The sequence below is a fragment of the Podarcis gaigeae genome (genome assembly GCF_964106915.1).
Source record: "Podarcis gaigeae genome assembly, chromosome: 1".
Taxonomy (NCBI): domain Eukaryota; kingdom Metazoa; phylum Chordata; class Lepidosauria; order Squamata; family Lacertidae; genus Podarcis; species Podarcis gaigeae.
In genome coordinates, this window is record NC_139678.1 from 51,299,277 (window position 1) to 51,312,233 (window position 12,957).

Genomic DNA, 12,957 nt, shown 5'->3' on the forward strand with positions numbered 1-12,957 from the left:
TTATGTTACACACACATGCATCTCTGAATTGTCTCCTCGGAAATTTGCAATGCTTTCCAAATTAGTCTTCTTTAAAACTAGCTAAATATGTGCTTTCTCATTTGAAATAATTATAAACAAAGCATTTTCCACATTGTGCAACAACCACAATAAGTTCTTCAATAAGGGATTTTAGCAGACCTGATTATTTTTAGTTGTGGAATGTGTTGTGTAAATCATAAGAACTAGTGAAAACACTGTCATAATAGTGTTGCTAAAATGTAGTTGTGATGTGCTTTTACTGATTATGCTGAAAGCCCCTCATTTTAGCCCTGATACTTTAGCTTTGAAATATCAAAGGAAATTGAAGGTGTTTCAACAATATAAAATTACATAAAATACCAATTCAATTAAATCTGATAATGAAAAAGGAACATTAGAGCAACAGCAAAAACAAAAAAACTCAATTCAATATCAAATGCTTGGAAAATTCTGCTAAAGTACACATTGCATCTACTTTGCACCTCAGTGTTCCTGGTTCCATGTTTGCTGAGTACAAGCACACACACCCTGCTGCTCCTGCCCAGTACATTGTGCCCACTATTACAACTGTTGGTGGCCAAGGTTCTCAGACTCCTGTCTGCTACTGAACAGTTAGTTCAACACTCTGTCAAGGACATTTCTAGGCAAATTCTCCTAAATTCCCTAGCAACCAAATGTCCATCTACCTGGATTCAGTATTAGCCTGTTAACTCTTATCCATTTGACCACAGCCTACAAACACTGGTTCAAAACAAATCCCATTTGACACTGCCTATGGCATCGTATAGATACACTAATGTTTGGGGGACATGGAATTGACAAGAGACATGGGGACATTATATGCACCAAAGCATGTACTATCAAGACATGATTGATTTCACACACAGTTCACCAATGCATTAAGCAAGCCATGGCGTGGTGTTTCCTGTGTGGTTGCACGTCTATATGTGGAAGGTTTATTGAAAGTATTTATAAAGGAGTAGGCTGATTCCATACAGCTTTGACAGGTAAGAAATCGGTGTTTTAAATCTTCCCAGTTGCATTTCCCTTGCATTTCAGCTTCTGCTTTCTCACTTGTGAATTTCTAGAGCAAACTCTGTCCAGTTTGCGATGAATAGGTTCCAAAGTGTTTTTTCTTTTTTGTTTCTCTTAGAAGACGGTAACTACAGCTTCTATGATCACCACTAAGACACTACCTCTTGTCCTGAAAGCAGCAACAGCAACCATGCCTGCCTCCGTTGTGGGTCCAAGACCTACAATTGCCATGGTGACTGCCATCAATAGCAACCAGAAAACTGTCCTTAGCACTGATGCACAGAACACGCCAGTCAACCTCCAGACAACAAATAAAGTCACTGGTCCAGGAACAGAGGCAGTTCAAATAGTGGCAAAAAATACAGTCACATTGGTAAGTGGTCTTTGTTGCCTAATGTTCTAAGGACGTGAGCCATTTTTTTAAAAAATCCCTTGTTGAAACAGAGATGCATACCCTTTGGGGCATATACAGGTATTGAGAAACTTTGTTTAATGTGAGAAAATACTTTTGCTCTAATGGGTTTCAATTTTTAAAATAATTTACTACTTTAACAAATGATTACTATCATATCATATTTTTCCTTGGTGTGCTGAAAGATAATTGACAATGCACCTTCACTCCAACTTTTTACAATGCTCTGCTTGCCAATAAAGGCATGTAGGACCTTATGTAGGTTATGGTTTTAAATGTATGTTCCCTTCACTGCTTATATTAAAATTATTTTAATGAGGCTCACCAATGTTTTCTATTTTTTGCTGCTGTTGGATCCTCAAACACATCATCCTGCATGACGGGATCTAGCAAGCATCTTCCTGAACCTGCGAACCAGTCTTTCTCAGGGGCGCTTTTGTGACTAACTAGTAACTCTGTTAATCAGTTTCACAAAGTACTAAGCAGTTGAAGCCCGCAGAAATGTAAAAAGTAACTTGAGTGGAAAATATATCCTTGTGAGGGAGGCCAGGCATTTAAACGGGGTTTTGCTGTTTAAATAAGAATTGATCCAGAGCTGCAGCTGTAATGAAATCCATTTATACCCTAAAGTATTTCATTCCCAAAGCAAATTACTGTATATGAAAACAGTGTTCTACACATTTAAGAGAGAACCAGAGTCCTAATGTACTAAATTATTTATCTAGTACCTAACACTTATCCTTCCAGCATTTTTGAATATTATTGTTTATGCCCTCTTATCAAATATTTCAAACCATCCCCCCAAGTTATGAAGCCTTAGCACAATTAAGCATCATGTGCAGCTCCATTTGAATGGGCAGCCAAACCTGATTATTCTTTGTGGTTATTTGTAGCGCATTGACTCGTAAAACAAAGAGGAGAATTCTGAAATGTCAAGGATGAGGGCATATTTTTAAAAATAGTAGAGTTCTTGGGTTTTACATGCTGGTGAAACAAAAGGATACTTAGCTTCATTATGCCCATGAAATGCCATTTTATTTCAGAATGGCTTGAAGAGCAAGAATCTATTTACTGTGAGAAAGGTAGGCTGTGCCTGAATAGCTTTGAAGTTGCTTATCACACCTATTCCCTTTGCTTAAATTTGTCTGCCTTCCCACACGCCCCACTCTTATTGTTAGCAGGTTCAAGCTACACCTCCTCAGCCCATCAAAGTGCCACAGTTCATCCCTCCTCCCAGACTCACACCTCGTCCAAATTTTCTTCCACAGGTGAGTTTGTCCAAAACAGGGAAAGGGGTAGGAGTGGGGAGTTTGTCCTAAAAGTGTGACTTTGATTGGAAGAAGTACAACACCAGATGTTTCGTATACTTGGTAATAATTGAACACTAACTAATATGCTTTCCAGATTAAATCTCCAGCTTTGCTATCATATTTTTGTTTCCCTGTCAGCTCTCTACCTTGCACTAGTTCTGTAAGAACTGAATTAAAGACGAGATGATGAAGAAATGCCTTTCTTGTTAATAACCTTTATATTAATAACCTGAATATTTTTCATAATTTCTTTGATTAAAGAGACCCTATTTAATGTGAATCCTTAGCCTTTTTGCTAAGCAAAACGTAACTGTAATCTAATTAATGTAGTTTCTAGCTTCCTGCTCCTTTCTTCCAAAGAGGAGCAGATTTTATCTAGAAATAACTTGAGCTGCAACCTTTTTGAAAAAAATCTGATCTTTTACCCAAAGATGAAGGCATTATGTAATAGATTGTTTGCAGTATTTTAAATTACTAGAATTAATATAGTTGCTCTCTCTCAGAGGATGCCATCTGTATCTCATTGAAGCTACATCTCTTCTCCTACCCACACTGTTGATTTTTAATGTAGTTGTTATTCAAATTCCTAGTTGTAATGTCAACAATCATTAACCAGTTGTAATGGGTAATGAAAGAGAGGAAAGTGTGAAAATATTAACTGCTGCACTATAGATATGCCCATCCAATGCTCTAGTCACCTGCATTTAACCCAAAGAAAGTTAAAGGTAAAGGTAAAGGTACCCCTGCCCGTACGGGCCAGTCTTGCCAGACTCTGGGGTTGTGCGCCCATCTCACTCAAGAGGCCAGGGGCCAGCGCTGTCCGGAGACACTTCCGGGTCACGTGGCCAGCGTGACATCGCTGCTCTGGTGAGCCAGAGCCGCACACGGAAACGCCGTTTACCTTCCCGCTGGTAAGCGGTCCCTATTTATCTACTTGCACGCGGAGGTGCTTTCGAACTGCTAGGTTGGCAGGCGCTGGGACCGAGCAGCGGGAGCGCACCCCGCCGCAGGGATTCGAACCGCCGACCTTTCGATCGGCAAGTCCTAGGCGCTGAGGCTTTAACCCACAGCGCCACCTGCGTCCCAAAGAAAGTTAGATGGGCTCAAAAATGTAATCCCTGATTGGAGGAGAGGGCTGTGTAATTCAGAAACTAGCTACTCTTGCCAACACAGTTGATCTAATAATAAATTAGAATGCATAGCCATTTGTATCCAATTTAGACACCCTAGATTTTAGAAATACTTCAAATTAACAGACCTTTGAATTCCCCCAGATCTATCCAAAGATATTTTGGTAATGCAATTGTATTTGATAACCTGCTTAGACTCCCCTCAACACTCAATATTCCTTGAGAATATAGCATTGCAAGTTGTGCTTCCAGACCTGTGCTTCCAGAACCAGTATATCCTTTTAAAGTATGATTAACATTGAATATGTGAAGATACAAAATGAACAAACAAAATGTAACATACAAAATGATGGCAGTATTGTAGAAATGTACAAGAATGTGTGGTTAACATCTGCGCACTAGCAGTTAATGCATAGTGCAGCCATCACTAGCCTGGCAACTTTCAAGTGTTTTGGACCACAATTCCCTTCAGCCACAATCACAATGGGATATTGTGAAGGAGAATGAAAATCATAGTTCAAAACCTCTGGAGGACAGTAGGCTGTGGAAGGCAAACACAGTGCAACAGTCATAGCTGGAATTAAAAAGATTTGGGGTGGTTTTAAAAGTGTGGTAGGCCTGAAATGTATGTGAGGGTTACATTCCAGGAGTCTACATGCAAAGACAAAATCATTCAAAGTCAGGAAACCACACACTCAACCTGGAACTGCCTTCCTCTGCAAATAATTCCTACCCATCTTGATATCGGCGCACTGAGCGGGCAAGATCTTGGGAGCCTTGCAGAGCCTTCCTGGACCCTCATGCAACCTTCTGAGAGTCCTATAAGTAAGGCAGAGGGCTTAAAAACTCTTTCCATGGCAGGAAAACTGGGTGCTGAAAGAGCCTTGTTTTCCAGGCTTTGGAAGGTCACATGAGGGCTCTGGAGGCTTTTGTGAGAGATTGCATGGCCCCTCCTGACGGTTTTTTCCAGTCTCCCACTGCTTTCTATTTGTTTTTTGATGAAGTACGCAAGGCTGCAATTGTGTAAGTTTTGGGCCTACTGTAGTTCTTTCCAGTGCAGATGTGTAGCACTACATAATACAAACACTATTGTAATCTGAGTCATATTTGTTGGCCCAGCCTTAAGTTATGTGTTAATTACTATATCTTATCTATGCATGTGGTCTGATATGGGTTTTTCTCTCTCTTATGTAGGTTCGACCTAAACCTGTTGCCCAGAACAACATTCCTATCGCCCCTGCCCCACCTCCTCCTATGCTCGCTGCTCCTCAGCTTATTCAGAGGCCTGTGATGCTGACAACAAAATTCACACCCACCTCCTTACCTTCCTCTCAGAATTCCATACACCCAGTCCGTGTAGTGAATGGGCAAACAGCAACCATAGCCAAAACTTTTCCAATGGCACAACTCACCAGCATTGTTATAGCAGCCCCAGGTACCAGACTTGCTGGACCTCAGACTCTACAAATCAGCAAACCAAATGTTGAGAAACAGGTACAGATGGAGAAATGCATTAGTAGTTTAAACTGTGAATCGTTTCCTTCTCCTAAAGTCAATAGAATTAATGGAGATACAAATGCAATTAACCATAACATAAGACCTGTCCTCTCATTGCCTCTCCTGTGGTTGGGAATCTTGTGTGACCGAGAGCAGGGCTGTGCCCACTCGCCCTTCCACCACCACTTAGACTGTCCATATGTTGGAGAAACCTGGGCAGGCTTCCTGCACAATTTGGAATAGGGATGGGTGGATCAGTCCATTTCCAGCCTGTGTCCATTTCCTGTGTGTGTTCATAAGTGCATTCCATCCTGTTTCCATATTAAGCTGAGCAGTTTTTAAAAGACTGTCCAAAGCTCTGCGTTTAAATACATAAATATGTATTTTAATATCAAAATATGTATTTAGTTGTGTATTTTCCAAACTGGCGTTTGGAAAGCCTATTTTATCCTAAAGCAAATTCCCAATTTTTAATGCATTTTGATACTTTTTTAGAGCCAAGAACTATATTGCAAAATTTGGAGAAGTGCAAAATCCAAAGTATAATTATGTTTCAATCTATTTAAAAATGCAAGCCAAGTGAAATTTTCCTCCATCCCAAATTTATAATCCTGATTTCACTGGATTCTATATCACAGGGGGCGGATACACATATAGGGTAGGCTCTCCTGTTCCGAGGTTTCTTGCAATGTATAGATGGGGCAGGGTTGGCAGGAGAGGATGCGGGTGGACAGGCCAGCAAGTCACAGCACTGTTCTCTGTCTCATGCCAATCATGAGATACAATGTGTGAATAGAGATGGTTGATAATACCTTGTTCCTCAGACAGGGATTGGGAATGTACCAATAATTCATAACGAGTGAGCAGTTAATTTGTGATTTTATATATAGTACATCAGAATAATTAAAATTTACTCGTTTTCTGCTTTTTCTGCTGCTTCAGCATAAAACATTAACCATCAAATAATATTTATCCATAATCTTGCTGACATTTATGATGAAGCAGACATGCAGATGACTTAATTACCATCAGTTTCAGCTAACCTTTTGTAAGTAGTTTGTAATGCTGGACATTTGAGAATTTCCTCTAATTCAATCTATCAGATGTAGGCCTTTTTGTGCAAATGCACTTTAAACTGACCTTTGAGTCTACTGATCTGTATTCTCAAAAGCTTGCTTGGTTTCAGTCTTTTAAGCTTGACAAATTTGCCATGAGCAGTTATTTTTTAAATAGACAGAAGTGTGTCACCTTTCCCCCAAAAACTTACATTATCGTCCTCTCTACAAAACACTCTGAAGCAGGTGCAAGTTGATATGGCTCTGCAACAGGTGGCAATGTGCCAAGACTGGCCACAACTCTAGGTTCCATAGAAGCAAGGACCTTCAGCAAAAACCCTAGTGCTTAAATGTGGACGAGAAGCCTATACATAGTACCAGTGCAGAGAAACTGCTTTTCAACCCTTATGTACTGAGGAAGGCTGCTTCCAGTCTGGTCATGGCTTTTCTTGTCGTAAATAGGCAGAAAGTTTTCTCAAGTGTGAACAGAGCCAGACCTCTCTTTTCCACTTACCAGTCTTAGGAACAAAAACACACACACATGTATTTATTTATAATAAAAGGTATACCCTCCTACTTTTATTTTCTAAGTGAGATGTCCAAATTGGCCACCGTCATTTCAAATAAAACAATTAAGAAACAAGGTTTCATCCTCACTTGTCAAACCATTGGTCTATTTGCGCAAGCCACAAACCATAGTTTAGTGTTAGGTTCTTGAGTTTCCCCCTCTGCTCTTCCAGCACAACTGCAGTTATAGTGTTAGTTGTGGTTCATCCAAACAAGCAAGTGGGATCACACAGTCTAGTAAATGGGACCGAGAAGTAATTCAAAATAATTCACAATTTCAAACAATATGGTTCAAGTTATTTCTTTATGTTTCTCTTATTTCTGAGTAAACACATTGAAAACATATTTGTCATCTTAGAACAGATGGATCTAATTTTGTGATGTCACAGCTATGTCATAAAGTGGGAATCATTGGGCAGGCACTTATGATGCAATATGCAGGGGATTATGACATCACTAAGCAGGAATGGGTTTCAGGAAAACCCAGCACTTGGGAATTCTGGAGAACTTATCTTCAGGCAAATTCTTGTTATAGTGAATAATGAATGAGAGAGATGCAAGGTGCATCTCTCAGACAGATTGTTGTCTGGACAAGCTTTTCATGGAATGTTATTCCACAAAACGTCACCCCATCTGTAGTTATTCTGTTTGCCAGGTCTCTCTTATACGTAGCCCCTCTTATCCACAGCTTAGATGTAAAGTTATTCTTATTGCATGATCTAGTTGCTGAATTGGGCTACTTAAGTGTTGCAGTTGTACCCTTGCTGTTCTAAATAGTAATTTTTATTTGGGATTGTGTTTTCACTACTTAAAATGTACCACACTTTTTAAAGGAGCTCTTGGGGAAAATATTTCGTGTATTATTCGGATTCCTTTCCATCCGTTTCTTCATTTTGGTAAAGAAAAACACTGGCCGCTGTTTTTGTTTGTTTAGGAATTTAAGAAACCCGTGTTCACTTGCTGTTGATTCCCTTTCAGACTATCAAGCCCCAAGCGGAAACAGAGGAGAAGCCAACAGAGATTCATACAGTTGCTCCTCCTGCACCACCCAAACCAAAACGAGAAGAAAACCCACAGGTACTAGTACAGATATCTACAATATCCTTTTGTGGGGTTGGGCAGATTTTTTTAAAAAAATCTGTCTTTAGAAATGCTTATTTTCATCTACATTTTAATGCCGCTTTTCCTCTTAAAAGAGATTCACATTCTTCACAGTGTTATTGCTGCAATGAAGAGGTCTATATGTCTGAGGAATGCTATATCTAGCCACAAATTCCTGTTCACCAAATATTTTCAGGGCTGGAAGAAAGAATGCAAAAGCTCCTGACTTTATGATAATGATGCTTGTATGTAGCACCTAAGGGTGTTCAAAGTGCTTCATGTTTTCTTAGTAATTTTTGCAATAACCGTGTAATGGAGGCCCCATATTCCAGAAAGGAGGCTGAAAGAATCTAGCCTTGCTTTAAGTTCTTGTCTAAGGTAAGGCTTGAACAGTGGCTTTTCCAGCTCGCTCTACTGTGCTATATACATAGAAATCCCAAATTGCCCTTAGCTCTTTTGAGTGTTCAGATTGCATCACGCAAGGCAACTTCTCCAATCTCACAGGCACATTTTAAACATGTTTCGGTTGGCCTTGTTTGGCTAAGGAAAAGTTGTATTCGCTGGCGCCTTGACTGCCCCTCCCCTTTGCAAAGGTAGCATGGGGGCTTAAGGATGTCCCAAGAGATTTTGTGCAAGGATGCCCAATACACTCATCCTACACACACACACACACACACACACACACACACACACACACAGGCCTTTCCTGAAAGCTGAGCGTGTCCTGACACCTCGGCTTGAAGGTGCTCCAAGGGTCTCCAGCCCTCCCTTCCCAGGCCTTTCATAACCTTTCCTGTTATGAAATGCCAAAGATGAACATACACCCTGTGAAAAATCTCATAATTATGGTTTGTATAACAAATAATAAGACCCAAATTATATTCACATAGTAGATCTATTGGACTGGTACATGTTTTAATACCTATACAAATTTAACAATAAAGCTACAGCTCTCTGGTAACCATCCATTTCAACAAATAGGGTTTTTGTTTAATCAAGCTCCTGAACATTTGCATCATGTAAATTTGAAAATAACACATTATAAATAACATAAATGCCTGTGGATTTATTTTGTTTTCTGTGGGACAATGACACATTTAAGTGAGTGTGTGAAGGTTCCCCCAGCTGTTAGAAAAGAGATTGGGTGAGTTTATTCTTTCCTTGGGTGAGTGGAGTTATAATAGCATTTCAGACAGCTTGTTTTCTATGAATACCTGCAACTCAGAAAAATACTTCTGATGAAATGAGCTGTAGTCCACAGAAGCTTCTACCATAATAGATTTGTGAGTCTTCAATGTGCCACAATTCTTTCTTTTCTTTTCTTTTCTTTTTCTTTTTGTTGCAAGAGGCTAACATAGCTATCACCCTGCAAATCTTTCAGAAAGCGCAAGTTAAGAAACCTGGATTTTGGCAGCTTGAGCAACACACAAAATCAACTGGAACTAGTGAATCTCCCTTGGGGCCCATTTAGACAATATTCTACCATCAAAATTCTGATATTTTTTTTTTAAGGGGGAGATCTTGGTTTCCCTCTCTGCACAGGGAGAAGATATTAAATGAGCCAAGAGACTTTACTTTTTACTAATTTACTTAGTATTGTCAGAATCTGAAATACTTTTTTGCTCCACTGTGGCTGTCCTTTTGCAGTCCATGTGATTTATGTACAGTGAAAGGGAATGAGGCCAAACATCATCACACAGGTCTAGTCTCTTGAATTCTAAAACATGGTTCGTGGAGTTAAGAAATCATAGACTGCAAATACTTGACCTGAACAGTTGTGCGAGATGAGATGAAAGTGAACTACTGCTTTTTGAATCTGACGGTTCTCATGCCCTAAAACTTTTTATAGCATTCTAAGAATAGCATAACTTGGCTGTCTCTTTAAAATAGATACATACAGCTGTGATGTTCTGAGCAAACAGCTTATGCAGCAATCATCTGGACAGTTCAGAAATCCCTGTTTGTGCTGGAAGGCTTCCATGTTTTCAGGTTTTGAGTAATCTCCAGTTAGATAACTATGGCTTTCTTAATTCAAATCACACTATGTTCTGTTTTCATTTTCATAAAGTATAATGTTATTTATTATTTTATTCATTTATACATTGCTTGATTGTAAAAACAAACAAACAAACAAACCTCAAAGCAATTTTCAAAATGATAAACCATAAAATCATGAGAATTTTACAATATATCTGATACACATGCAAGTTTATACAGGGATTTTTTTTTTAATTTTTCAAATTAGTTTTGAATGGACAGCAAAGGCCTAGGGTGCAGCTGAACTGCTAGGTGCAGAGTTGGGGGCTATTTGTAAATAGTGGTCAGAGGAAGCTGAAATGCAGAGAAGTACAGACAGTGTATCTAATTAGCAGTGGTAATTCACAAAGCAGTTGTTGGTAATACAGACATCCTAGCATAGTTATGCTAATTATCTTACTCAGTATGCTAACAAATATTTCGTCTTAGGTCAGTCCACAAGTGATAGCATTGTGCTTGATGTATTGTAATTCAGCAGTTACAGGTGCAGCTGGTTTTAAATTGGTGTTTCTCTGCAGCAACACTTGTGTCTGCATCTTTTAACTAACAAGTCCATGCTTCTGGGAGCCCTGGCCTAGTCAGACTTTAGGAATCACCTATATGCATCTATGTTGTCCAGCCTTTATGAGGTTGCTGTAGAAAAAACTAGTGTACCTGCTGCATAAAGATTTCTGTGTAAAGTGTGGAGCTGCCTTCAGTCTCATAGATCCACAGAGATGAGCTTGCCAACCCTCCTCTTTGAACTAAGGGATATGCAAGTTGTATAAAGATACATAGTGCTGTTATTTGCTTCATTTTATGAAGTGCCATTTGAGATATACAGGTGATGCATGTTTTTGAAGAATTGCTCAGTGAAAATTGTATCACTTTTTTTTAAGCTACTATTTCACCTTAAAAGAAGTTTAGTTCCTCTCTTAATTTGATTGAATTGTTTTCTTCTTCTTTTCTGATACAGAAACTTGCCTTCATGGTGTCTCTTGGACTGGTTACACATGACCATCTAGAAGGTAAGAAAAATGACTATGGCTGCAATCTTTGCACACTATCAAGGAAAAAGTTTATTTGACCTAATGGTGCTTACTTCCAAGTAAATAAGTTTAGGATTGCGCTGCATAAATTCCAGAGCTCTGGAATTAATGTACAAGTTTCAAATATTTCTGCTTAGAGTGCATACTTTCCCATGTATCAAAGTTTAAAATATCAGTTTTAAAAAGTGAAATATTTTCTGTTCAAGGTTCTGGGTTGTTTCCTGGAGTTGAAAAAATGACCAAATAGGATGATGATCCTAAATGCTAGTCTGATTTTTAGGTTTCTGACTAGGAGATCTAAGGCCACAAATACGGTTTCTTCAATAGCAGAACCACCACAGTACTATTTTTCAAATAACTTAATTTCCTTTATCAATTAATTAGCACATTGTTTAAACTGAGGGAAATTATTCTGACTGGCGGGCTGGATCCTAGGTTCCCTCAACCCTGGCAGCAACTCTGCCAATCAGCTGGTCTCACTATGAAGTCAGGTGACTAATTTTTCATTTCTGTGCAACAAAGCGTGCTGCAAAAGAAAACATGAGGCTTGAGGTTTTACCCATCAGCTGAAAGGCAGTGACCCCAAGTCTCTTTTCTGTAAGGATCAGCTGTGTTGCCAATTCAGTGGGCAGTGACCCCAAGCCTACTTTGTGCAGAGATATCATCTGCACAGCAGATCCATCAACCCACTGCAGTTCCATCTGCTCCACTTTGAACAACAGGGAGCATGCTTTAAGCTCTCAATTGTGCTTTCGCAGCCACATCTCTACCTGCCCCATACCTGTTGTCACATATAAAGTCAGGTGTGGGGCACATGGGTGTGGTTTGGGGAAAGCAGCCTCCCATGGCCTGGAGATTCCTCACCCCTGGGTTAAATATATTTAAATGGTTTTGTACCTTAAAAAAAAGTTTGCAGTATTTTGATATGAAGTTGTTATAATCCACCTTTGGCTCATTGCATTGAGAAATACTGGGATATAAGTCAAGCAAATAAATCAGTCTTCAAACAACTCCCTGCTTCTGGCAGAAAAAAGTTGCCAACAACAAATTTTGTGTGGCACAGAATGTGGAAGATAAAAATATCAGCTGAGAGGTTTTGGAAGAGCAGGAAACGCTTTCTTAAGCTAATTTACTTTCTTTTACTTAACTTTCCACTTTACTTTCAACCCATTTATATAATATGGATGTTTCTTCAGAATTAAGTTTGCAAAGAGCATTTCAGAAGCCATAGTTCCTGACTCCTAACTTGCTCATACTAGATATTGAGGTCTTTGAGCGCTAAAATGCTTTTATTTCTACCCTTTCCCCAAGAAATACAAAGTAAGCGACAAGAAAGGAAACGAAGGACAACAGCAAATCCAGTGTACAGCGGAGCTGTCTTTGAGCCTGAGGTAACAATTTTTGCTTATAAAATAAGTAAATAACTTGCTGAAAAGCATTTTGCTCATTGCTTCAGCATTCTAGGTGTATGAAAACAATCACATTCAAAGCTAGACAGTGGGACTGTCATCAAGAGAACATGAAGGACAATTATAAATGGAAAGAAGTTTCCTACTTTATACTTTCTTTCCCTTATATCTTCCCTCCTCCTCCTCCTTCTCTGGCATGATTGCAGACTTGGCATTGAATTTTTTCTCTCATCACAAGTGGGATCAGCATTGCCTGTAATTGTGTGAAAGACGAGCTTTTCTACAGGGTAGTATCCAAACACTGAAACGATAATGGACATAATCTGAAGAAAGTTAAACCTACATTTGATTCTTA

General features: G+C 39.2%; 1 protein-coding gene across 1 annotated transcript in view; it reads left to right on the top strand.

Moving 5' to 3' along the window:
• PHF21A (PHD finger protein 21A) overlaps positions 1-12,957 on the top strand; it is a 130,612-nt gene that overhangs the window by 99,690 nt on the left and 17,965 nt on the right. The window contains exons 7-12 of the mRNA XM_083750603.1: positions 1,175-1,429; positions 2,647-2,736; positions 5,103-5,402; positions 8,006-8,104; positions 11,121-11,172; positions 12,505-12,584. Coding sequence (XP_083606729.1) covers positions 1,175-1,429; positions 2,647-2,736; positions 5,103-5,402; positions 8,006-8,104; positions 11,121-11,172; positions 12,505-12,584 — 876 coding nt within the window. The remainder of the gene's footprint in view (positions 1-1,174; positions 1,430-2,646; positions 2,737-5,102; positions 5,403-8,005; positions 8,105-11,120; positions 11,173-12,504; positions 12,585-12,957) is intronic.